Source organism: Falco peregrinus, chromosome 2 (assembly GCF_023634155.1).
Source record: "Falco peregrinus isolate bFalPer1 chromosome 2, bFalPer1.pri, whole genome shotgun sequence".
In the NCBI taxonomy this organism is placed as follows: domain Eukaryota; kingdom Metazoa; phylum Chordata; class Aves; order Falconiformes; family Falconidae; genus Falco; species Falco peregrinus.
The window spans coordinates 69,097,315-69,123,571 of NC_073722.1; the positions used below are offsets into that span (position 1 = coordinate 69,097,315).

The 26,257-nt window shown below is 38.6% G+C and overlaps 1 protein-coding gene across 2 annotated transcripts in view; it reads left to right on the forward strand.

Moving 5' to 3' along the window:
- Positions 1-26,257, forward strand: part of TBCK (TBC1 domain containing kinase) — a 117,998-nt gene that overhangs the window by 42,234 nt on the left and 49,507 nt on the right. For both annotated transcript variants that reach the window (XM_027787653.2, XM_005238051.4), the window contains exons 13-22: positions 1,146-1,195; positions 1,563-1,692; positions 2,559-2,657; positions 3,937-3,999; positions 4,801-4,927; positions 5,503-5,553; positions 6,257-6,340; positions 10,725-10,810; positions 19,192-19,228; positions 20,620-20,781. In XM_027787653.2, coding sequence (XP_027643454.1) covers positions 1,146-1,195; positions 1,563-1,692; positions 2,559-2,657; positions 3,937-3,999; positions 4,801-4,927; positions 5,503-5,553; positions 6,257-6,340; positions 10,725-10,810; positions 19,192-19,228; positions 20,620-20,781 — 889 coding nt within the window. The remainder of the gene's footprint in view (positions 1-1,145; positions 1,196-1,562; positions 1,693-2,558; positions 2,658-3,936; positions 4,000-4,800; positions 4,928-5,502; positions 5,554-6,256; positions 6,341-10,724; positions 10,811-19,191; positions 19,229-20,619; positions 20,782-26,257) is intronic.

The following is a 26,257-nucleotide window of genomic DNA, read 5'->3' on the forward strand; positions in this document are numbered from 1 at the left end:
CCTTAGAAGTCTTAGAGATACCTGTAAGGAGCATGTGTGATGCTTAGTTAACATAGTACCACCTGTTGAATTAATATGTATGATTTTTTCCGAGAAATGTAATGCATAAACATGTGTGGACTATATAATTTTGTTTGAATGAGACATATGGCATACATGTTAAGTGGAACAATCCCCTGTACATAGGGCGCTGCAAGAAAGGATTCCTGCTTCATAATGCTACACTGGTGTTAAGGAGTTTTCTTATTGTTACGTACTGTTGTTCTTACAAAAGGGCAGCTTTTAAGGCTTTTTCTTAAACTTCTTGATCTGTAATTTTGGATATTGCTGCCTACTTCTATAAGTACAGCAGCAAATATATAATGAAGTTTAATTTTGCGGAAGACACAAGCCTGAACCTTGCAGTGTTAGTTGAAATAAATTTTTAAACTTATGCCGTTCTTCAAGCACCTTTTATAGAGCAGAGCTTGATAGTTATAATCAAAAGAGGATCAGTAGTGAATGAACTGTTCTGTCAATCCCAGGAGGAACAGGCTGTGTGCCTGCTGTATGACTCTTAAGTTAGGAACTGATCTGCAAAACAGAGCGCTGCAGGGAGGGTGATATTAAACATCAATTGCAATGCACCAAACTTGTCTGAAAACTTCATGCAAAAGTCAAGGCATGCTTGTCTGTCACCTTTCCAGAGAGTTTCTGTATTTCTGTGCAGCTTTCAGATGCTTCTACTAAAAGGAATTCACATTTGCATAACTCTTCAACTGATTAAAAACATAAACCCAAGTTGTGCAATTATTCTTCAGCTTCTTGGATAGGAAGTCCATGTAGAAAAACAAGGAAAAGAAAGAGAGCTGCATAATACTGTAGATCTGTTAATGCGTGTGTGTGTAAATAGGTTTATGAATGAGAGGAGCATTATCTTCAGGCAGAACTTCCATCAGCTCAAGAAGCTTGTATTAGCAAAAGATTTTAGAGTTAAAGGCTATATGTTTCTTTACTGATAGAAGACTGAGCTAATGCTTAGGTCTCAAGGCAAGCTACTAGATTTGGCAAATGAACTGTTAATTAATGGGGTTCGTATTCTGCTAAATATTTCCACTTGAATTCTGAGCAGCGTTCTGATAATTTATTTTAATTTTTCATTTCAGAGACTGAAAGATGTTGGTGGAGAAGCATTTTATCCATTGCTTGAAGATGAGTAAGTGTGTGTGTAAGTTTGTACATATACAAGAGACTGAATTTTGAGTTAATTAGTTTTATTTGAGTGTCACACTGCACAGCTAGACAGAACCGCCTTCCAGAACCAAACGTAACATGTCCTTGTTTGGCTCTTAAAGTCCATGAGAGCTGATAAGCACTCTGTACTGACTTAGGGCCCTGATACCAAACTGAGGATCTTAGCCTGTTTCTTTGTTCTGGAAATCAGCTGTTTGTGCTGAATATTCAAAAGCATTCATTTATATTTGTTTCTGACTCAGAAATGCATCACAGGATATTAATATTTTTTTTTTGCAGTGATTTGTATTTCTTGCTGTTCACTACTAGTATACAAACTCTTTTTCCAGCCAGTCAACTTTACCTCATTCAAACAGTAGTAATGAGTTGTCTGCAGCTGCTAGTCTTCCTCTGATCATCCGGGAGAGGGACACGGAGTACCAGCTAAATAGAATCGTCCTGTTTGACAGGCTGTTGAAGGTATGGAATCTTTCTGATGCTGGATAATAGGACTTGTTCTGTTTAATTAGAGGATTTGTAAATGACCAAGTAATTGAAAAATGAAGCAGAGATATAAGAGACCACAGTGGGAAAGGGGGAAGAAAACTCTACAGAAGTATAAAAGAATGAAAATGGAAATATGAGAAATTGGTCCTTTTCAGTAGTGGTGAATGTAAAAGTAGGTTTTAGCGTATGCACATGAAAACGGAGCTGCTGCTAATACCTGTTATTTACTGAAGAAAATACTTCTGCATGCTTTATTTCATAACAGACTAAGCTATTATATGTATAAATATGCCTGTAACATTTCTGCGTTTCCAAGCAGTAAGGTACTTGAAAACAATACCAATCTTCACTGTAAGAAATGTGGGTTTTGTACTGCGGGGAGAAAATACCAATCCCTAATTTACATACATGCAGAGAGATGGATTCCTGCTTAAGAATGAGAGCTGATTCCTGCTTAAGAATGAGAGCTGATGAGCATCAAGTACAGTACTAGGAAGGTATAAATTAGAAATATTTAAAAAAAAAAAGTTGGATGCATACTGTGGAAAGAAACATAACGAAGAAAAAACTTCTAACAAAAATTTGGATTAGTAAATTTATATATCCAATATATACCAAAGCACATGAATATGTTTATGAGAAGGAGTGGTTATTTTAACATCAAACAGTAGTCTTCCATCCAGGCCTTCCAGTTAGGAATGAAACTTACTTGTAAAACTTGCATTTGCTGTCCAGGCTGACAGCATTTGTCCTTTGGGGGAAAGACCATCCCACAATTGGTATTTGAATTGTTTCAGTTACATGGTAATATTTTTGCTGTTAATCTCTTCTCTTTGAAGGCCTACCCGTATAAGAAAAACCAAATTTGGAAAGAAGCCAGGGTTGACATCCCTCCTCTTCTGAGAGGCATAACGTGGGCTGCCCTGTTGGGTGTTGAGGTAAGGGTAAGCAAATGGGAGGGCATTTGCGGTAGTCCCAGTACTGACTGGTACAGGGATAGGAATGGGATTGACAGGGAAGCTGGAATTTGGCAGGTAGAATTACTGGAATTTCAAACAAAATGAGTTATGAAATTGTGCGAACAAAGACAGAGAACTTGCTTCTTGATTCTAATATTATTTGATTTCAGAGAACGTATGTAAACTTCTATACATTTAATTTTGTTTCTGGGATGGAAGAATACTACCCATACAGCCAAATTTTGCTGGGTTTTTAAAATACAGTTGGTAGCTAACAGGTTTTTCATTTTATTTTTAGTATTTTTGACAAATGCAGTTAGAATCCTGCTTCAGTCAGCAATACTTGGGCAAAACAGGATGAAAAACATATCAAATTTATTTTTCTCATGTACCAGTCAATGCACTTCCTCCAATGACTGGAGAATAAATAAATTAAATGTAACTCTTATGAACCAAGGGCTTGAAAGGAATGTCTCAGACATGAGGACTCTTCGCTGAGATTTCTTGACTACCAAGTTTTTGCACCTACCCTGCTTGCAGGCTGCAGTAGTGCAGCAAAGAGGTTTTTACAGGTAACACTTCTCAGGTTATTTAGGATATTTAGCTTAGGGTGCGGTTTGCTGAGCGCTATATAATATGACCAAAAAAAAGCTGCAAAGGTAAAGAACTGCTGGTCAGGGTCATAGCCTAGGTCTTGGGAGATGAGTCAGTTCTCAGGCTTCATCAGCTTACCATCTGTACAGTTTGTGTAGTGATTCCCTGTCCCATAAACTTAAGACGGATTTGTTAGCATGTCTGTCTCTGGATTTATGCAGGGACAGGCTACTTAAGATTAGTGCATATTGGTTAATTAACAGGCAGCTGGATTCAGTGCCTTTAGAGACAGGGTGCTGAAACCCACTTGCTAGCGGCTGAGGTAAGCGCTGAATTTAAACTGAGAGCATCTCTTGACTTGAAAATGAAAAACTGTATCAAGTACATAGCTTTCTGCATAAACAACTGAAAATCACTGAAGATTGTATTGAGGAGGTCACAGAAAGTTCTGTATGTCCTTAATTATAACAGGATAAAGATGGTTTCGTTAAAACTCAGATGTAAGAATTTTCTGTACTTTGGGAAAATCTTTTTAGGAAAAAAAGGTTACTGACTAAAGCACCTAACAAAAACAGTCAACTTCTGTATGTCAGTGTGTACATTGTAATATGCTTTTATGTTAGTAAGGGCTTTCTAAATTCAGGCATTCTTCTTCCCCATTTAGGGTGCCATACAAGCAAAATATGATGCCATTGATAAAGACACACCAATTCCTACAGACAGACAAGTAAGACTTCTGGTGTTATCAAATATTGTCACTTAAGTATCACAAATATCTTTTCCACCAGTCTCAGTCATTTGCATGTTACAGGAGATGTGACTGATAACACTAATAGGGTTCCCCCTATCCTGTAACCTTATTCATGCTGTAGCAAGAATCTTGAAAAACAAGTAGGAATAAGTAGTTTAACTCAAATTATGCTATATAACGTGTGGAAAGCGAAATCCTCTTTTGCTTCAGAATCACTGTTTCTGTAGCAGCAGAGTGTAGTGAACAGTATTACTGATACCTTGTTAAAAGCCCTGTTTTTATCTAATGTTTGTTTTGCCTATTGGACCATGTATCGGATACTGTGGAGTACCCTGAGATCCTGTAAGGTGCGCTGTGCTCCACAGAAATGGGTTCTTGAGCAATTTGAATCTCCAAGAAGTCTTGCCAGACATAAAAAGACATCGTGGACAACAGCTGTTCCTTTTGGCTGGGTGAAGAAATATTTTCCATCAAATTGGGTACAACATTCCAAGAACTCTGATTTGATGATGATTTAGAGCAAATTAATATTAGCACCTGAAATGAGTCCAAAAGCTGGGCCAGAAAAAACTATAACTGGACTCTGCTTTGTGCCTTTTCCAAGTGTTAGAATGTTTTTAAAAATAGGAAACTGAAAAAAGAAAAAAATCTCTATTTTTAATCTTTGACAGGGCTGTTAGTCCACTGTCCCCTTTCAGTTTTGGTTTTGGGAGTGATGGAGGAAGTAGATTGTGTTTATGATGGTGTTTCTTTGTTATATGCTTGTCTGTGGTGCAGATTGAAGTTGATATTCCTCGTTGCCATCAGTATGATGAATTACTGTCATCTCCAGAGGGTCATGCAAAGTTTAGACGTGTACTGAAGGCCTGGGTTGTTTCCCATCCTGATTTGGTGTACTGGCAAGGTAAGCTTGACTAGTTGGCAAGGTCAGATGATTAACTGGAAAGCTATGACTGACTTACAAATACCTCCCTGTCTTTCCCCGACATACCCCTAAGTGTAAGGGTTATTTGAGTGCTTTCCTTTCAGTTTCCTTTGAAGAATGACTCTGTAGATTATTGCAAATTTAGATCCTAATAATTTAATTTATATTTAATTTGTAATGTGAAATTGCCCCACTCCTTTCTTACATATTTACTATCCTTAAGTTTCAGTCACTTTCCTTAAAATAAGTGTCGCTTACTGTTCAGTTCCAAGGTAAATCTGCTAAAGTTACTGAGTGAGTTCTTGGGATGGTAAATTGCATTTTTTTGAAGCCTTGGCAGAATAATCACTTCGGCATTATAGTTCAACAATTGGAAATCCTCTCTGTTTTCATGCATTGATTTCACAGTTGTTCTGAGCATCACCTGTGAAGCCTGATATTGCAGAATTATAATCAGTATAAAGTATGCAAATTTTCATGATTAATTAATTTATCTTGTCCATTTCAGTAAATGAGCTCTTTATACTGTTTCTTTATGGGTTTTCTTTCTTTAGGTCTCGACTCTCTTTGTGCACCATTTCTGTACTTGAATTTTAACAATGAAGGTGAGTACCTTTTTGTGCTGGGGTGAAGGGGGAAGCACGGTCTGTCATCTGTATCTAGTTGTAGACAGACATGTGTGCACCCACTTACAGATGGAAACTTTCTGTAGCTACAAAGGAATTTTAAAGCTCTTGTTGCCACAAGTCAAAAGAAATTGTTGGATTTTGAAAAGCGTATGTGGTGTACTGCTCTTCAAGCAGGGGTTCAAACCCTGTGTTTATTGCCAAGTACAATAATTAGTATATATTAAAAACCACAAATAACCTTTATTATAGAAAAGCAGGAAAAGCTTCTGTAATATTTTCTCAGTGAAGTTGTAGTTCAGCCTTGTTTAGTACGAATGCGTGATTTGTTAACCTAATTGTTAACGTGTCAGACTGGCTTTTTTCAGAAGAGCTGGTGGTTGTTTTAAATGCCTAAAAGCTTATCAGACCAGCTTTGGATGATACGTGGCCTTTATCATCTTAGAATGCAATTTCTTCAGAATAGGTCCTGTCCAATCTTCTATTTTCTTGCACGTGGCTTTCTTTAGATAAGGTCTGTGTGTGGGGAAAATTACTCCTATTATGCCTACTGACCATACAATTATTTTTGTGTATAGATTGATTTAAGTACTTATGCTTATTATCTGCTTAATAATGAACTTTTTAAGGTGTACTTACGTTTCTACCCCTGTAGTTGCATCCATTTTTCTAATTCTTTCAGCTCTGGCATATGCCTGCATGTCTGCTTTTATCCCCAAGTATTTGTATAACTTCTTTCTGAAGGATAATTCTCATGTTATTCAAGGTAAGTCAGTCCTTTTTTTTTGTTTTTTAAAGTCCAAAGAGAAGTAGAATTGTTTCTGGATATATAAATACGTGTTTTTCAAATGATTGTACAAATGGAACACAATTAGAACCACACTGTAGAAATACTTGCTTATTTCTTTCAAAAGCTTTATTGTAGATAAATAAGAGTAACAGCTGTGCAAGAAAAACAGGAACAAAATAAGTGGGTAAAGGTTCAGGCAGGAGAAAAAATCCAAATGCACACACACACACACACACACACACACACAAAACCAACCAAATGTGTTCTCTGTAATAGCCAAGGTAAGACTTAGTTCATCATGCAAAGTTGTAAAATGAGGAAATAGTGTTTCCAGTGTCAGACTGTAAAGACCTACTCTTCAGGTGATCAAAATCACACTGTTACAGAAGCTATTTTGATACTGAGGGAAAATGAAGAGCAACAGTACAAACTAGGGACTCCTCAGAAAATGGAAGTTACGGTATTTAGAAAGTTAGGAATTTGAGGGGAGTTCCTTACTGAACAGAAGATAATATCATTCAATAAAGGAGTTGGAGAACCCTGAAGGATAATGTTCCACAGTTCAGTCTTCACCAACTATATAGGTAACTTGGATAAATTAAAACAATAGCCAGGAGGTAAATGTCTGTTCTACTTGCAAGTTAATTGTAAATTTTGTGGAAACACAAAGAAGGAATTGTCTAGACCTAGAAAGATACCTTGGCACTGTCTTTGTTGGAAAGGTGGTTTGTCTTGCAGACAGTTTTTAAAAACCAAAAATAGTTGTTTGAAAGCCATTGGTAGTTTAAAAAATTGGGAGGTAATGCATGTTTTTAATTGCAAGTAGTTATGAGTGTTTATTGAATACTGGGTTTCAGCATGGCTTTCTGTCCTTATTCTTTTTTCTTTTTTCTTTTAAAGAAATTATTTTCTAGATAACTTGTGAAATCCTCAACTTAGAGTTTATATCGGGTTTTTGTCTTCAAAAAATGAAAGGAAATTAAGAATTGATCAACAAAATTTAATTAGACATAAAAGCAGTTACATACTGGATAATAGGGAGAGATCTAACACAGGGAGAGAACACAGCAGTTAGAGTTTATATGTGAAAGACTATGGGTAAGAAGTGTTACGAACCTAAAAGGTAAAATAATAGTTTAGAAAAACTGTTCAAGAGAACTTGTTTGCAGCCTTTTGTCTATAAAGAAAGTGTGCTTGCTGGAAAACAAAAAGAGCATAAAGATCTAAAGGTGAAAAGATTATATTGTATCAGATGCTCCTATGAAGACAGCTGCTTTAGACTTCAAGACTAATAGCTTGGTTAAGACTTTTCTCAAGGAGGTATACTCTTCCATAAAATAATAGTTCTGCTCTCTGGAGTTCCCTGATGTTGTTCCTAACGAGCTTTACAAAAATATGTATCAGTCAAAGTTAGAAATACAGGTCAGTAGGATTCTGTGAATCAAAGCAGTGTAGGTGTTCCTGAGTTCCTGTTCAACATCTGGCATCATCAAGGGCTCAGGGAGACTGGACCTTTTAGGATTCTTTCAGTATTCTGATGTTAGCCTTTCTAGGGCCATATGTTAAACAGCAAAGAGTAAATAGAGATTTAAAGGAAAATTCTGTGTGATTTCCCTGCTTTATTGGGTTAAAAGCATTAAGAATGCGTCATTTAACTGCCTATTGCGATTTTATCATCTTCGCTTCCTTGCGTCTTCCATGTAGGGGTGGACAGGAGGAATCTTTCAAACTGCAGGGTTCGACATGCCTTGTTTCTGAGCTTGCCCTGTACAATGAAGACAGGTGGTTTTTCTAAGCTTATCAGATAAATTTTCTAGATGAACTAGGAAGCAAGAGCAATTAAAGTGATTTGGGTATGGAATGTCCAATTATGTAAACCAAAAATTCATATAATAAATTCAAAGCAACAGCAATTGGCTGGACCTAAGCCATATGTTTTTGTCAAGATCTGTGTTTTCAATGGACCCTTAATTAACCATGTAATCCCACACAGTAATTATATTTTATGGGACTGGCTAGTCAGATAAAGATGCTATTTGTCAACCTTTAGTATATCTGTAGGGAACCATCATGGGGTTGAATTTTCATTTTTCAAATAAACGTGCTTCAGGGAAGCTAATTGTGAAATTGGTTTCATCAGCACACGGGGCTGAATGTGTAGAAATGTGCAGGATTACTGGTTTGCCATGCCTGACTTGTGATTAATGACTGTTTTGTGAATAAAACTGGTGTGGGATGCATCTTAGAGATGCAGGTTTTTAGAATTATTGCCGGGTAATGTAGTATGAATTTGAAGTGTGGATTCAGTTATCTCCCTAAGTTGTCTGCATGTGAATAAGAATAACTTTGGCTTGAAACTGAGAAAACATGAGATATGTGAGAAGCTCCAAAGCAATCTGGCCTTGGCAGCACAAAACTCAGCATGGGTCTGTTTACCCACTTAACTCCCAGGCTGAGTGCTGCCAGGGCATCTGTGGCATAATACAGGTGCAGTAGCAGAGGGGAGAGGCTGGCACTCCTAAGATGCCAGAAACCTCCGAAGAGGTTTAGTGTGCGATGGCTTTGTCTTTGCAGCTTGAAGCAAAAGTTATGACATTCTTGAATAGGCTCAAGAGGTCTTAATTTTTATTGCAACTTACCTTGGAGATTTAGGCATCCTTTCAAGTATGATTTTAAATAGGACTATGGCTTGTTTTCCTTGTGTTCCCTCATGCCCCAATGAGAGCATTATGAGTCCTCCTGAGGCAGAATCAACTTTTAGAATTTCTAGTCTAAATAGAATTATTTTACAGTTTGATTGTTCTTAATTTGCTGGCTTAACCCAAGAGGAGTTAACTTGAGGGCAGGAAATCAAGATTTAAGTAAGATAGGAGTGTATACATTCAGATCCACTCCTGTGCTTAAGTAAAGGTTTCTATGCATGGAATTAGCCTAGAGAACTGCTTCTTAACAGTGGAATTGGAATTTTGTCACTTCAGGGATGAAGACAAACCAAGTAATAGGGACTTATTTGCTCTCCCCAAGAGAGCATCTAGTAAGCATCTAGTCCTTACAATAGACTTTAAAGGAAGCAATGGCAATTCTGGACATCTAATTTGTGGAGTTGTGTGGACATGGTGTTTGGGGCTGATATTTGGGGACAGTAGTCTGTGGAGCATTGAGGTATCAGCATGTTCTGATCTGGGAGAACCCTGGTTCACATTCTTTGTCTCTCTTCCTCCCCTCAACTAGCTGGCTGGACCCTACTTACCCTTTTCTTGAGAGCATGGAGGAAAAGGAATTGCCATCTGTTACAAAATTGCAATGTTATTGCCTCTTCCTCTTCCTTCTAAGGCAGCATATGACAGTGTGGACAAAATTGGGACGGGGCAGAACAGAGAGAGGGAGAAATCTGCCAGTGTCTGTGTTCTGCTGTCTGCTTCTTTTCCAGTTAAAAGCAAGTGTTATTTAGACAACTTAATGAAATTGTACCCATCTGCCTAATGTGCCATGCTGAGGATTTAATAAATTTTGTGTCTCACAATAAGTATTTCTCTATTTCTGTCCCAAAAAATACAGATTAAGATGTTACTGATCATGAAAATGGTAACCTTAAAACCTCAACTTCTGGATTATAAAATGTGTGGAAAATTATACCATTTTCTAATGTAATTGTGTATATATATATGTGTGTGTGTGTGTGTATGTATATAATGTGTATATATAACAAAAAACACACAAGTTAAAAAATTTGTAGAAAAGAAACAGCACAGAGTATAATTTAGAGCAGGGTTCCTCAAACTACGGCCCGCGGGCTGGATAAGGCTCCCCAAGGTCCTCAATCCGGCCCCCGGTATTTACAGAACACTCCTGCCCCCCCCCGCCGGGCGTTGGGGGGGGGGAAACCAAGCAGCCGCAGATGACTGCCTGCCACTTCATCCACGCGCCGGCCCCCTGTTTAAAATGTTTGAGTACTCCTGATTTAGAGTATTAACTTTGTGTATCTCTAAAACATTTGGGATCTTAAAAATCCTTGCAAGTCTTCTAATTTGCTTCCATCAATATCTTGTAACTCATATTCATACTGAAAAGTCTTTACTTAGCATGTCAAATTACATCATAACCTAAGTATGAAGCAAGTAAGCCATTGCTGAAAATCCAAAGTGAGAAGTATTAGGGAGGAAAAATGCACTGTTTCTTCTTCTGTATTGAATATAATGGGGTGGAGGATGCAGTGGTATTCAACTGCTGTTTTATTGTAGGTTTGAAAAAATATTTTTAAAAAATTAGTATTCTCCCTTTTCTACAGCTCTGTTGTGGGCTAGCAGCTTGTGGTGGCTTGCATTTTTGATGATGATGTTGAATTTGCTTGTCATTTCAGAATATCTGACGGTGTTTTCCCAGATGATTGCATTCCATGATCCAGAGCTGAGTAACCACCTTAATGAAATTGGGTTTATTCCTGATGTAAGTGCTAAGGGTTCTTATAATTATTGTTCAAAGGAAGTAAAAAGTTGAAAATGAGGGCAGCTAGGATGAGATACCTTTCCAGACTGTTTCAGCAGCATTTTGACATAAGTGAAACTTGTATATTAATGGACTTTCTGAGTACACTGATAAAATGGTAAAATGTTTATTGTTGTTTTACATACCTCGGTCCTTCCCGTTCTGTTGGCACAGTAAATACCACAAAAATACTACTAGTCAGTTTATTATAAGTTACAGGTTCATCCTAAAAGATATATATAATTCGTTTTTTAATTTGGATTAATATACAAAAATTAATGAGGCCATGAATGACTAATAGCAAAATTTATGTAAAATAATTAAATGCTGTGTTGGCTAACACAAAAGACACATCCATTTGCAAGTAACACAAGAAGTATATGCAAGTGTGGTTAATCTTGTAGGTATGTCAGACATTGGAAAATGCTTAGCACTCATTCGTTGGAATCTTATCAAAAACACCAAACAAGTGCATAACTTGTGTTTGTTTTATGCTTTCATTGGAAGAAGATGATGGAGGAAAATGAAAACTGAGAGCACAGCCAGAATGTAGTAAAGAGGGACAGCTATGCTGGACATAGCAAAACAAGGCCACCTTTAGCTCCTCACTTTTAGCTACTACTGTAAATAGTTATGCTTTCTTCCTTTTTTTTTAACAAGATGTGTGTAGTCCAGAGAGCCAAGATAGTACTCTATAAAAATGTTTGTCTGCCTACAACTATAGCATTATTGAAGTTTCTCTGATGTTTCTGAAAAGTGGATTTAGGCAAGGCTGTGGTGAGAACACTGTTAATTGATACAGTCTATATCATGATATATTTGATATTTAGAAATCCAGTAATTACAAGTGGTCACAAGAGCAGATAATGACTGAGAGGTTAAAATGGAAGAAGGAAACAAGTCAGGAGATGTTGATGTAAAATAGAAATTTTATAGATAAGAAATGTAATATGCATTTTTCTATGAGCAAGATTAAGCTTATTTTATTAGAAAAGCCTTCTGCCGATTAGGAAATGCTTTAAGCTGAAGCAGCAAGGCCAAGCTTCTGAAGGTCATTTGTTGTACACAATTTCTGGGTGAATTTGTGTGTCTTTGGGACTGGCAGATACTCATTATCACTGTTTACAAATATCGTAATGGAAAAGCAAATGTATGCTTTCATTTGTAGAGATGTTTTTAATGTAGTAGTGCTGTTTATGAACGATACAAATTTAAAAGGTACTGTGGTGCTAAAATGAGCAGATAAGAAAGTGAGTGTATTGCATTATCAAGAGATGTTTGAGAAGGCCACATGTATTGCTGATAACACATCTGATGAGGGTGAGTGGGAGGAATTTGAAGGGAAGGTGGGGAGAAGGGAGAATGTTAATCTGTAGAAAGCCTAAATGTTTGTGGGGACGAAGGGCATGGGTAACATTAAGACTTAAGTTCCTGAAGGAGAATCAATTTTGCAACATCACTATGTAAATGCACTTGATAAGTATTTGTTAAAGGCTGTGGATGAACAAACCAATTTGTCTGTGTATTTTGTCCAGGATACTAGTTCCCACTGAAGAGGTAGAGGTGTAGTTTCCCTGACCGTCTTGCAGGTCCCCATTTCTGCTGCTAATCTATGTAAGAGCTCTGTAGCAAGCTATCTTGGGTGTTAGCTCATCTTTCTGCAGCTCCTAGTGTTTGCTTGTACAGTCACAATTCTCAAGTGAAAACTCTGAAGATGCAAGTAAGCTGGAATAGTTTAGAATCACCTGTTTTGTTATATTTTAGGTGTTGTGTTGTGTTAGTCATTGGACAGCGCATAGTCAAATATGAGCCTTATCTAAGTTTTATAGTCAGAGATGATTAGGTAATGTAGTACATAGTTGCAAAACAGAGGTATATTTAAAAAAAAAAACAAAAACAAAAACCAAACTTTCACTTAATACAGATGCTAGTTCTAAAATTAACACTAACCTCTGAAGAGAGGTTTTCCTTTCTAAATAGTCTTTTTTTTTTTCTTTTTTTGTTAGAAGTAAAAGTTATTCTGCCTTTTAGATTAGTGAGAGAAGTGATTTTTGCACCTGTAACAAGACAGCACAGGATCCATCGAGGTGAAGGATATACACTGTAGTAATGAGATCTGAACCGGAGTTTCATGCTCAAGTACTAATCCTATCAAAGTAAAACCTGATTAATCTTTCATCACTGAAACACAGGCTCAGCTGCAGGAACGACTGTGTTTCCTGGCACCCTTATCCTTTGCTTTGGGTCACGTAGCTCTCAGAATATTGAACACTGCTGAGTCTTGAATAGTTGTGAATATTGTTAGCTGATGTGGTTCCTGGATTAAGTACGCTGTGTGAGTTACATGTCAATAGGGGGATATATATACGATGAATCTGATGGTGGTTCTTTGCGCACTCTCCCAAAGTTTATAATGGTCCCCACTCTATAAAATGCTTTATAACATCTTTTATATTTTACTGAATAATTCGGACTTCAACAGCAGACCATTCTGAACTGAAGAAAAACAAGTGTGTAACGTTACTGAAAGGGTAACTGTAGCCATATATTTTTCTAAAGAGCTTTCAGCTGCAAGTTATGGAAGCTAGACAGTTGTCAGCTGGCCATTAACAAAGGTCAAAAGTCTGGCTGCAGTTATTTAGTATCATTGTGTTGGAGCTGCTGTCATAGGTAGATAGGTTAGCTTGGGTTTGGCGATATGCAGGAAATGTCGATAATAGGGCTTCCTCTAACTGAGAATTAAAAATCCTGTGATTGAAGTACTCCATCTCTGTTCCGTTACACAATTACTTAGTGGTGAATCTGGGGAAGAGGTGTATTGCTGGTATTTTTATCTTGTGAGTAAAGTGATCATTCTTCAAATGTTGTTTGTGTAGGTACATGCAGGTGTGTAGAATCTAATCTGAAAAATTACTCAGTCTGCATGCTCTTTACGTCCCCAGTCATCAAAACATCTTTGCACCTTTCTGTAGCAATTACATATGTGATTGGGCAACATATAGCCTTGTATGTGTCTGTGTATTTATACAAAGACAGAACATGAAGCTGGAAGATCAGGGTTTTATAGAATAGACTCTTTCAGTTGGAAAGGACCTACAACTATCATCTAGTCCAACTGCCTGACCGATTCAGGGCTGACCAAATTAAAGCATGTTGTTAAGGGCATTGTTGAAATGCCTTTTAAACACTGACAAGCTTGGGGCATCGACCACCACTCTCGGAAGCCTGTTGCAGTGTTTGACCACCCTCTCTGTAAAGAAATGAACAGTCTAAACCTTCCCTGGCTCATCTTCGAACTGTTCCTCTGTGTCCTATCACTGGATCCCAGGGAGAAGAGATCAGCACATCCCTCTCGGCTTCCCCTCCTCAGAAAGCTGTAAAGAGCAAAAAAAATTTTTTTCTCAACAAGTGAAAATAAAACCAAAAAGCAGCCGTTGGGGCAGCAGCGTTGTTAGGATGACTCAGCAAAATAAAATTCTGGTTTATTGTTGGACAACATTGTTTCACACATACATTAAACAAGCCAAAAAAAAAAATTTAAAAAAAAAATAATGAAAATAAACAACTTTATAAACAGGACAAAAAAAAAACAACAAAGAAAACCCCAACAACTTTTTATCTTTGGCCTTGCCACCTCATACAAACCACGATCTATGGAACAGCTGAAGTACATTGAAAAAGGTTACTGGAATGCTCAGAATAAAGTTATAAATATTTTTTTTTTTTTATGTTTCAGGGGTTTTTTATTTTTTCAAAAGGTTTTGTTTTATTCTCCTTTGAGATAATGGTTTGGGCCTGGTCACACCTCAAGTAAAGTCAGAGATCAGTAACAAGAGAGATATATGCTTCAAAGGCCCCCTTTTGGTCAATCCAAAATCACTTAAAAATAGCAGACCTCCTAACAATATGTACAAAAATATAAAATGTAAATAAAAAAATACAGATTTTCCTTTAAATTGCTTTTAAGAAAGAAAGCAGGGCCTTAAAGTTTTGGGGGGTGGGGAGGAGGATTGTGGGGGAAATGCGGGGTTTCTCTTCCTGCTAAGGGTCAAATCTTTTCACGTTCACTGTGCAGGGGACCTGGAGCCAGGGTTCACTTTACTTGGTGAGCGTGACCACAGTGGAAGGGGGAAGTGGCGGGGGTGCGAAAGGAGGAAGGGGGGGGGGGCTCCCAAGGGTGAAAAGGATTCCCTGTAGCTGCAGATCATCCTTTTAACTGAGGATCATTCCTTCTTTCTTTGTTTGACCACTTTTCTGTGTAGTATGTCAAATGGTCTTTTAGTTTAGTAATCTTGGAAAGAAAGGTTGGATTACTTAACAGTTCTTCAATATCTGGGAATCTTACTGGGCAATTCAATAAGAAAAGAAATACATGATACCTTTCCTAAATCCTTTCTGTTGTCAGTTAAGCTAGTGCATGCCTAAAGTGTGTAGAAAGCAGGTTACCGTGGTGGACAAACTTACCTTACAACTGTCCATTGCAGGGTTTTTAGCCTGTTCTTCTGAAGCAAAGGAGCTAATCACTGTGGAGGTAGAATGTTTTTACCCATGTTGCCATTTATTCCTGATCCAGTTCCTGTATTCCTGTAAGTGTGACTTCAGCTTTGAGAAGGAAAGGCTCCAACGTAATGAAGTCTTGAACACTGAAAATAGTGTGAAATACATGCTAACAAATAACATAAAAAATGCATGGTAACACATTTTTTTGTCATCCATCTATAAATTATTTTTATAATAATGATGAAGACAGTTTACCGGTTTAACATACTGCATTGAATGACAAATGGTCAGGTGAGGGTTCTTTTATAAAAGATTGCAAGAATAATGATTATTTCTATTGTATTTTTTATCCTTAAAGCTGTTGCTATTCGGTCTGTAAGTCTATGAGATGTGGAGTGTGAACGTAAGAGTTTTTGAACTTTCCTAGAGATTTTTGTAAACTGTTATATACATGCATAACTAACAAGAACTTGTGAAGAATGTAGGTGGTTTTGATGTTTTGAAAACTCAAACCTTAAATTTTAAATAATTCATTTTCATTATCCTGCAACAAGGTATATGGCTTCACTGTAGCTGCCTTAGTATGTTCATAAGATGCATCTCAATCATACAGGACAGCCACTTTATTCTTACAGACTTTTCATTGAGTGAGAAGCTTGTGCATGCCTTTTGATACTCCCTACCATCCCCACCAACAAATGCTAGCATTCATTTTCACATTGCTATCCCTTCTAATATAAAATCCCCTGAGCCTACATTTCTTTAAGAACTATTGTATTTACAACTGAAATCTTACTCTCTGTAGGCAGAAGTGTGTAAAACTCCCTTCTTCTGGAGGAACAGTCAAATAATCAAACAATCCAGACAGTAATAATAGGCAATAAAAAAATCCTCGTGGAAAAGCTTTCATCGGTATTTGAGCAGATATCTCTAAGTGCATCTAAGTGAGATGCACTATTTTCAAAATATGCCTATCAAACTATGGACACGTAAACATCTTCACCCTGTTGAAAAACAATGAACTGCATCTCCAAGCTCAGGTACTGAGCAGAATTTGTCCTAGCAGAGTACTATTGGAAACTTTAGCTAGGGATAAAAGAAAGATGGAAAATGAAACCAAGTCTAAGGACAAGAGATTTCAATTGTAACAAAAAAAAAAAAAAACAAAAAAAAAAAAAAAAACCCACAAAAAAACCCCACAAAAAACCCTGTGGATTTATTCAGATTGTCTGAATGGAAACTGATGTTAGGGGACTGCTGTGTTCTTCATGTGTAAGAAATGTCCTTAAGTCCTTGCTTAAAAGCACAAAAGTTCTTGTATTTTACTAGCGAAGCAAAATGATAATTATGCCTTTGCTGATCTCAAGCTCACTTTTAAAAAAAGTGAAGCGTTGGTGACTTATTCTCAGGCTGTTCCAGCAGTTCAAACGCTACTTTGATTAAACATTAGGTATGCTTCCCAGCTACGGAGAGTTAGTGTGAACAATAAATACAACCCCATTGCATTTCAGGGTTCAGCAGTGAAGGGTTGAAAACCTCTTTCTTGAACAGCAGCGTGTTGGTACAGAAGCCTTGCACGATGCTCTCCCAGCCGGTGATTGCTAGAGGGCAGTATTGACTAATAGTATGTTAAAAGTTCATTCGTTTAATTAAACGAATTTGGTAAGCTATCTGTTTGAGTTTTTCAGTTTGACTTGCATGGTGGAATAATACCACCAGTGTTGTGGCTTTTTTTTTGACTGATCATTAATAGTAATTGTAACCTCTTCAGGTTTACCAAGATCTCCTTGTCTTAGAATATTAGATTTATGAAAGTCAGAGGGAGAATTCCCTTCAGTAAAAATTGGACTGATACCTTCTACTTCAATAGTTTGACCTACTCTTCATGTCACTTCATATGTTTGGTGAGAATGGTTTGGAGCAAAGTGGTGGTTTGCCTTGTGGTTACCTCTTAATAATCTGTTCAATGTTGTAAATTTTGTGTATTTTCTTGTGTATTTCAATGTAGATGCATAGAAGACAGAGGTGTTTGTGAAATTAGGAGAAAGTGTGGACCTGCTTTGGTGAAACATTTTAATCATATATATGAAAAGGAGACAATAATTGCTTTTAAATACCAAGGAAGTAACATAGTTCAAAATGATGTCCACTTAATATGTACCTCCAAGCAAAGAGGAGTCTCAGGTTATTAGAAGTATTTGTTTTCCTACTGCATGGAAAGCAAGATATTGCATACAAGCAAGCAGGTAAATAGGTATTAGCTGATTACTGCCCCTGCTGAGGATATTTCAGGGAACACAGGGTATGTTGTTATTCAGTAGAGACAGCTATTGAAGGCATGACAGATATACCCGGGCAAGTAGAATGACTGTATATTAAGATTAAAATAGTGACAGCAATGGATTTGTTCTGGTTTTTGAACCCTTAAAATCTGTTGGTGTCTTGGAGACTAAACTTCATAAAAGCCGCCTGAATTTTGAAAGTGGTGAACAGTTGGTCATCACAGCTTTTATAGTTTTATGAATAGTACGGTTCAAATACTATCAAATGCTCAGATGAAGATACAGGAATAAAATCTAGAGCAAGCTGTGCTAAAGAGCTTTTTGGCAAATATGAGTATCATTTAGTCGGTGCCATAACCCAGTTAAGTGTTTATGGAATAAGTAGTAATTTATTAACATAATATCAATTATGCTTTCTGCTTCTCATGTGCTTGCTTCCAGGGAAAGCTTAATAGGAAGACTAATTTGCACTTTTTATGAGCTAAAAAGTAATATATTAAGCTTTATGTCTAACTGTAAATCTTCAGAAGTGGAAAACAGAGCACATGAGCTGTGCAACTAAGTAAAATTTAACAATGATTGTCTCGCTCTTGCATTCCTAATTTGTGGGGACTTTTGGTGCAGTTCGATGTTTCAAGAACAGATTCTGTTGCCTTCAACATACTAACTACTTCACTGAAAACTAAGAAACTCTGAAGGTGTTAAATATATATAAATGCTTAGCTCTTCTAAAGCGTACTGAATTTTCTCTATGATGACATGAATGTGAAAGTTCACAGAACCTAAAGGTTTTCTGTAGCTACTGCAGCAGCACCAGTTCTTAGATAGTCTCATAGTAGTAGGAATACTGAAGCAGTCTCAAAGTCTTCAGTTAACACCTGCCCTTAAAGGTCACAGTAGCACAACATAAATGTTTAACTTGTTAGTAACTGACACTATATGCTGTTGAGAATGAAATAGTTCTTACTGCTTTTCCTGACATGGGAACATAGTCAACATAGGAGAAAAAGGTTGATATGGTTGTTGGTTTTTTTAATGGAGATTGTGTTTTGCACTTTAAATTATTTATATAGAACCAAGGTTCTTTCCATAGTCAAAAATATATATTGAATCAAGTTGGTTTACCCTTGTTCAGGCACCTTTTGCTAATTTTCACTAAGGTGAGAACAGTGACAGTTTAATAGAGCAGGGGTTTGAGTTCTTTAAGACTTTGGTGGTTATTTTTTACAAACCGAAGCCTGGGGAAGGGTGTTGGTTGGGTTTGTTATTATTTTCAATACAGTATCACAAACTAGGAATTTGAAAGAGATGAGAATGGGGGCCTTGGGGCTGGGGGGGGGGGGGGGTGGGGGGGAGGCGGTGGGGGGAAGAAAAAAAAGCTTCTCAGAGGGGCTAAAAGTTGTGTGATAGTGGTTCTGCCAATCAGTTATTTCCCATTTTAAATACATTCATGCCAAGCTAGACAATCTTTACTGTAGTACATAATTGTCACTTGTCACAAACAACTTCAGCTTTTAAAACTTTTTTTTATTCTCTTCCCCCCATCATCACCTTTTGCAGCTTTATGCTATTCCATGGTTTCTTACAATGTTTACACGTGAGTATGCATTCTTTTTCTCTGATTAAATGTTCTTCTATTTCTTAAGCATAATTTTTCTCACTTTTTCAGCTAAAGCCTTCCCAACTGGTTTGATGTGTCTATCATTCAGTAGATCGCTTGTAATTTGCAAGGATGTGTGTTGTGGTTTAAGTCTCAACAGTGCCTGTCACATACTTACTGCTCTGATATGATAATAATTAACTTAAAAAAAAAAAATACTAAATTTGAACTGGATTATTTTACATATACAGTATTTAGGGGGTATGCAAAGGAAGCTGTTATCTACTGGAAAAAGATACAATAATAGTTGAAAAAAACAACCCATACCTTACCACCTTCCCTTGCCCTCACCCAAATAATGTCAGAGAGAGAGTAACTTTGTTTTTGAAGACCAAGAAAACAAGCATTTTTTATTGCACCTTGACGCATTGTTATTCTACTAGCGGTATTTTACCAAGATACATGTTCATGTATGTTAGGAACAACAAGACCTTTATAATTTGGTGAGCTTTTAGTGAAAGAGGATGAAGTTAATAAAGTCTAGAAAGCAATTAAAAATCTTTGCTCAAAGATCTCTGTGATTTTTTTATTATTTTTTTTTTCATGTCATGTCAACATTGGCAGTCTTTGAAAAAAAAGAAAAGTGGCAGTACGGAAAGAGCTGATGAATTATTTCTCTGATGAAATATCAAATAATTTAATGTGAGAGTCTTGATTGCAGTTTCTGAAGATCTTGACTGTAAAGCACTGGTTCTTGAAGTTGTCCATTCTAAAACTTTCATGAGAATCAGTACCTTTGGAAAACCAAGGAGATGATTTCCTTGGCAATGAATTGCAATAAATGTTAAACCTATTTAGTTGGAGGATAGCTTATTTTAGGAGAGCCACCTTCAGCTTTATATATAAAGTGTTGCTATTTTTAACAGGCCTTTCTCCTTGTCTTTCCTTTATTCTGCCAGTTTTTGCTCTATTTTGTTAAGTTTTTTTACATAATTTTAAGTAGTTGAGTTTATTAATTCATCAATGTCTTTATACTATTGGAAAAAATGAAATGCATATCCTAATGTATAATTGCACCATACCAAAAGAAAAATAAATTGCCTGATTTTGTTTGTTTGAAATATGAAAACCTACGTGTTTCTGAGTATTTAATCATGAAAGAATGCACTGATGATTTCCAGAATATTCAAACTGCATAGAAGGCAAATCTGTTTCTAAACAGCTTGAGTCCTTTTTGCTCCCAAGTAAAAAAGAAATAGCCCCAGAATTGGAGAGGAAAAAAGTATATATGCAACTCCTTAGAAGTGTGTGTGTGTGTGTGTATATGTTTTTATCAACTTATATGCTTATAGAGTTGTTTTTTTTTATTGTGCTTGTTCATTGTGCAGATGTCTTTCCTTTGCACAAAATTTTTCACTTGTGGGATACATTACTGCTTGGAAATTCCTCCTTCCCGTTCTGTATTGGAGTTGCAATACTTCAACAGCTGAGGGATCGTCTTCTGGCTAATGGATTCAATGAATGCATTCTCCTTTTTTCAGACTTGCCAGGTACAGAAAAAACTATTTCTTCCCTTTTTCTGTCTTCCCCTGTGTGTTGCTGAAGAAAGTATGTACTTGCACATGAATATATACTGAAAATCTTACATGTGTTTTGAAATCATGGATTTAGGCAAATTAACTGTCAGAGTGTGACTATAGCTTGATGAAGTTAGAAGTCTTTTTGCTGTCATCAGCAAGAATTGGGTGAGCTTGTTATTATTTCCAGGTGAAGGTTGGAGCACTTTCTTGTGAAATTTAGAACAATTTTAAATAATTCATAAGCAACTGTTTTGTAGACATGCAATGTATAGAAACAATGCAGTTGATAGCGATTTCATAGTGAAAAAAATGCAGTGATGTTCTGAACAGTGCTTTTCCACTTTGATGCTGGTGCTAGCCTATTTTCCTTTCAAAAATAATTAAACTTTTGCTGTGGAAACAGTTAATGTAAAAGGATTAGGGAAAGCAGTATAGAAGCTATTGGAATTGTTCTGTGTTAAATTGGTTTCCATTCAAAACGTAAAGCTTTCAAAAGAACCTTCAAAATTGGATTGCAGGCTACATGATCATTGCACAGAAGTTCTGTCGTCTTGTTCAGTGGGAGATAGTTGACCTACCCATAAAAGCAAGTGTTGAAAAGAAAAAAAAAAAAAATTGCAGTTAACCATGAAGATTGGGTCTTCTTTCTGAGCAAGTTTCTAGTGAGTCAGTAGAATGCATTTGAACTGAGTAAGCCCTGTCAACTGAAAGATGTGTTTCCATTTGTGATGGACTAATATTTCTATAACATATGAATTGGAAGGCTACTGCACCCAGAACATACTTACGTTCTTGTATTAATTCCCCCTCTCCAACCCAGGATTATACTAACATAATACAGGTCTTAGTTAAGTGGTGACACTGTTTTCATTGTGTGGACTTTCTTAAAGTAACTGTAACTTTTGGGTAATTGTTGGGCTAATTATAGATTCAGCGGGCTCTGTTTGAACACCATGTGTGCAATTCAATAATTCATACTTAAGAAATGACGAGTGCTCATAGTGGGTGACTCTCTGCTAAGGGGCACTAAGGCATCCACCTGCCGGCCTGACAGGGAGTCATGTGAGGTGTGCTGTGTTCAGGAGTTAAGGTCTGACACGGTGCCCCAACCTGTGAGAAGGACAGACGGTTATCCACTGCTGTGCTTTAATGTGGGCACAAATGATGCCACAAGCTAGAATCTAGGCAGAATCCAGGAATACTATAAAGCCATAGCGGTGCAAGTGAAAAATATTGGTGCCCAAGTTATTTTTGCTTCCATTTTACCAGTTAGAGGAAAGGGTGCAGCCAGAAATAGACATATGCAAATCAACTTCTGGCTTTGTGGCTGGTGCCATCGTGAGGGTTTTGGCTTTTATGACAATGGGACGTGCTTTGATGACTATGATCTGTTAGGGAGGGATGGGATCCACCTGTCTAGAAGAGATAAGGGAATCTTTGGCTAACTTTGTGAGGCAGGCTTTAAACTGAAGGACTTGGCAGTGGGGTCCCAAAGTGGCAGTGCTCATGCCATCACATCCAACTGGAGACTAAGTCAGGCCAAACAGAGCAGTGATATATGTTCCTTAGTTGCCTCCCAAGATAAGCACCAGCAGGCCAGCCACCTCAAGGGTGTGTGCGTGGCTATGGTGTATCCACTTGCACACCTCCTGGGAAACCTGTGTGCTTGATTCCCTCTCTGAAATGCCTGTCCACCAACACGTGCAGCATGGGGAATACACAGGAAGGATTAGAGATCTGAGTGGTCACAGGGCCATGATCTCATTGCAGTTACAGAGACACGGTGGGAGCAATGGCAAGGTAGTGGAGTCGCTCTTTATGTGAGAGGAGAACTGGAATGCATCAAGCTCTGCCTAGCGGTTGATAAAGAATGAGTCGAGAGCTTATGGGTAAGGATTAAGGGGCAGGCCAATGTGGGTTTCACTGTTGTGGGCGTTTACTGCAGGCCACCTGATCGGGAAGAGGAAGTTGATAAGGCCTTGTACAGATAGCTGGAAGTAGCTTTGTGATCATAGCCCCTAGTTCTCATGGGGGATTTCAACTATCCTGATATCTGCTGGAAAGACAGCACAGGGAGGCACACGCAGTCCAGGAGCTTCCTGCAAGGCACTGATGACACAGGTTGGGGAGGAGCCAACAAGGCAAGGTGTGTTCCTGGACTTTGTACTAACAAAGAAAGAAGGACTGGCTGAGGATGTGAGGACTGGGGGTAGCCTTTGCTACAGTGATCATGAGATGGTGGAGTTTGGGATCCTGTGTGGAGGATGCAGGGCAGTAAGTAGGATTACAGCCCTGGACTTCAAGAGGGCTAACTTTGGCCTCTTCAGGGACCTATTTAGAAGAATCCCATGAGCTCGGGCTCTAGAAGGTGGGAGTGGTCCAAGACAGCTGGCGAATATTACAGCATCTCTTCCTCTAAGCTCAAGGTTGGTGTATCCCTGTGAGCAAGAAATCAAGCGAAGGAGGCAGGAGGCCTGCATGGATGAGCAAGGGGCTCCTGGAAAAACTCAGGCAGAAGAAGGAAGTTTACAGGAGGTGGAAAAAGAGACAAGCCACTTGGGAGGAATATAGGAAAGTTGTCAGAACATGCAGGGAGGTGATGAGGAAGGCTAAGGTCTGTTTGGAATTAAATCTGGTGAGGGAGATCAGGGACAACAAAAAGGGCTTTTTCAAGTACATCAGTAGCAAAAGGATGACTAGGGAAAATGTGGGCCCGCTGCTGAATGAGGTGGGTGCCCTGGTGACAAAGGATACAAGAAAGCAGTTACTGAATGCCTCCTTTGCATCACTCTTATTACTAAGGCCAGCCCTCAGGATTCACAGACCCTGAAGGCAAGAGAGACAGTCTGGAGAAAGGAAGACTCTTTCCCGTGGTTGAGGAGACTCACTTAAGCAAACCTGACACCCACAAATCCATGGGCCCTGATGGAATGCACCCCCGAGTGCTGAGGGAGCTGGCAGATGTTATTACCAAGCAACTCTCCATCATCTTTGAAAGGTCATGGAGGACAGGAGAGGTGCCTGAGGACTGGAGGAAGCCAAAAAGGGTGGGAAGAAGCACTCAGGAAACTACAGGCCTGTCGGCCTCACCTCCATCCCTGGAAAGGTGATGGAACAGCTCATCCTGGATGTCAACTCCAAGCATGTGGAGGAAAAGGAGGTTATTAGGAGTAGTCAACATGGATTCACCAAGGGGAAATCATGCTTGACCAATCTCATAGCCTTCTATGATGGAATGACTGGCTGGGTAGACGAGAGGAGAGCGGTGGATGTTGTCTACCTTGACCTCAGCAAGGTTTTTGGCACTGTCTGCCATAACATCCTCATAGGTAAGCTCAGGAGGTGTGGGTTAGAGGAGCGGACAGTGAGGTGGATTGAGAACGGGCTGAATGGCAGAGCTCAGAGGTTGTGATCAGCAGCACAGAGTCTGGCTGGAGGCCTGTAGCTACCGGTGTTCCCAGGGGTCAGTGCTGGGTCCAGTCCTGTTCAACTTGTTCATCACTGACCTGGATGAGGGGACTGAGTGCACTCTCAGCAAGTTTGATGATGATACAAAAGTGGGGGAGTGGCTGACACACCAGAGGGCTGCGCTGCTATTCAGTGAGACCTGGACAGGCCAGAGAGCTGGGTGGAGGGGAACCTCATGAAGTTCAGCAGAGGCAAGTGTAGGGTCCTGCACCTGGGGAGGAACAACCCCCTGCACCAGTACAGGCTGGGGTTGACCTGCTGGAAGGCAGCTCTGCGGAGAAGGACCTGGGAGTGCTGGTGGACAGCAAGGTGACCATGAGCCAGCAGTGTGCCCATGTGGCCAAGAGGGACAATGGTACCATCATTGGAGGAGTGTGGCCAGCAGGTCGAGGGAGCTTATCCTCCCCCTCTGCTCTGCCTTGGCGAGGCCGCATCTGGAGTGCTGTGTCCAGCTCTGGGCTCCCCAGTTCAAGAGACAGGGAACTACTGGAAAGGGTCCAACGGAGGGCTACAAAGATGATGAGGGGACTGGGGCATCTCCCTTATGAGGACAAGCTGAGAGAGCTGGGCATGTTTAGCTTGGAGAAGGCTGAGAGGGGATCTTAGCAATGCATACAAATATCTTCAGGGCGAGTGTCAAGAGAATGGGGCTAGGCTCCTTTCAGTGGTGCCCAGCGAACAGGACAAGGGACAACTGGCACAAACTGCAACACAGGAGGTTCCCCCTAATATAAGGAAGATGGTCTTTACTTTGGGGGTGACAGCGCACTGGGACAGGCTGCCCAGAGAGGTTGTGGAGCCTCCTTCTGCAGAGGCATTCCAGACCTGCCTGGACGTGGCTTTGTGCAACCTGCTGTAGGTGAACCTGCCTTAGCAGGCGGTTGGATGAGATCATCTCCAGAGGTCCCTTCCAACCCCAACCATTCTGTGATTCTGTTAGAATTCCTTTAAACCAAGTAATTCTTTTTCAGAAGAACTGCATGAGAGAATAAAGTTTGGAAGAGCATTTAAGCTTAAAAACTTAAGTGTGGCAGTCTCCACTACTGTAGAGTTTACAGAGGTTAGCAGTAGTCTAGGATATGGTAGTAAGCAGGCTGAGGCTAAGTTCATAGTTGCGTAAGTCAGTCTGTCAGAAGTTCAGTGAGTTGTCACAGATGAAGCTCTGTAATTTCAGTAAATACCGTTGTCACAAATTCTGTCTCTTACTGTATGCCCTTGAACATATGTCCAGATTTCTAAATTTTTCTTTTCTGCTATTTTCAGTTTAGTATATACTATGCAATTGCTACTCTATTTTTCAAGTTATAAGAAATTTAATTAGGCCATTCTGTATGGTGTGGGTTTTTTTCATTTTCAGTCTATATGCTGAGTCATTTAAAATGCTTTTATTAAATTTAACTGTGTATCTTCAGATGGTCTGAAAGGTGAGTGCTAAACTAAAAGACTATCTTTCTCCACCTTCCCTCCTCCCCCATCTATGATCTGTATGTCTTAGTTAGATATAGTTTCATTAATATTTAACTTATTTTCTTGCCTAAGGTAATTTCTCCCCTTTTTTTTTTTTTCTTGAGTGGTTCTAAATTATGTATTCAAATTTATCTTGAACCAGCTGATTTACTGGCAGTTGAATACTTTATGCTGAGGTCAATGTAAGAACACATTAGTTCTCATAATATGTATCTTTTTATATATTAAAATGAAATCACTAAAATCTGTGTGTTATAATATACGTACTTTTTGCTGATTATAGTTTATGACAACTTTGCTGATACCCTGGTAGGAAATGTTTTGGTAAAATGGTGTTTCTGAATGTATATTATTTTTTTTGTGTTGGTGATGTCTGCAATATTTTGGATGTCAGCAGTGGCACGACGGAATATTGTGAGATTAATCCAAAGTATATCATAAACTGACTACTAAGGAAAAAAGAGTGAGGATGGACGACAATTATAGTGTGACTAAAAAGTTAAGTGTTACT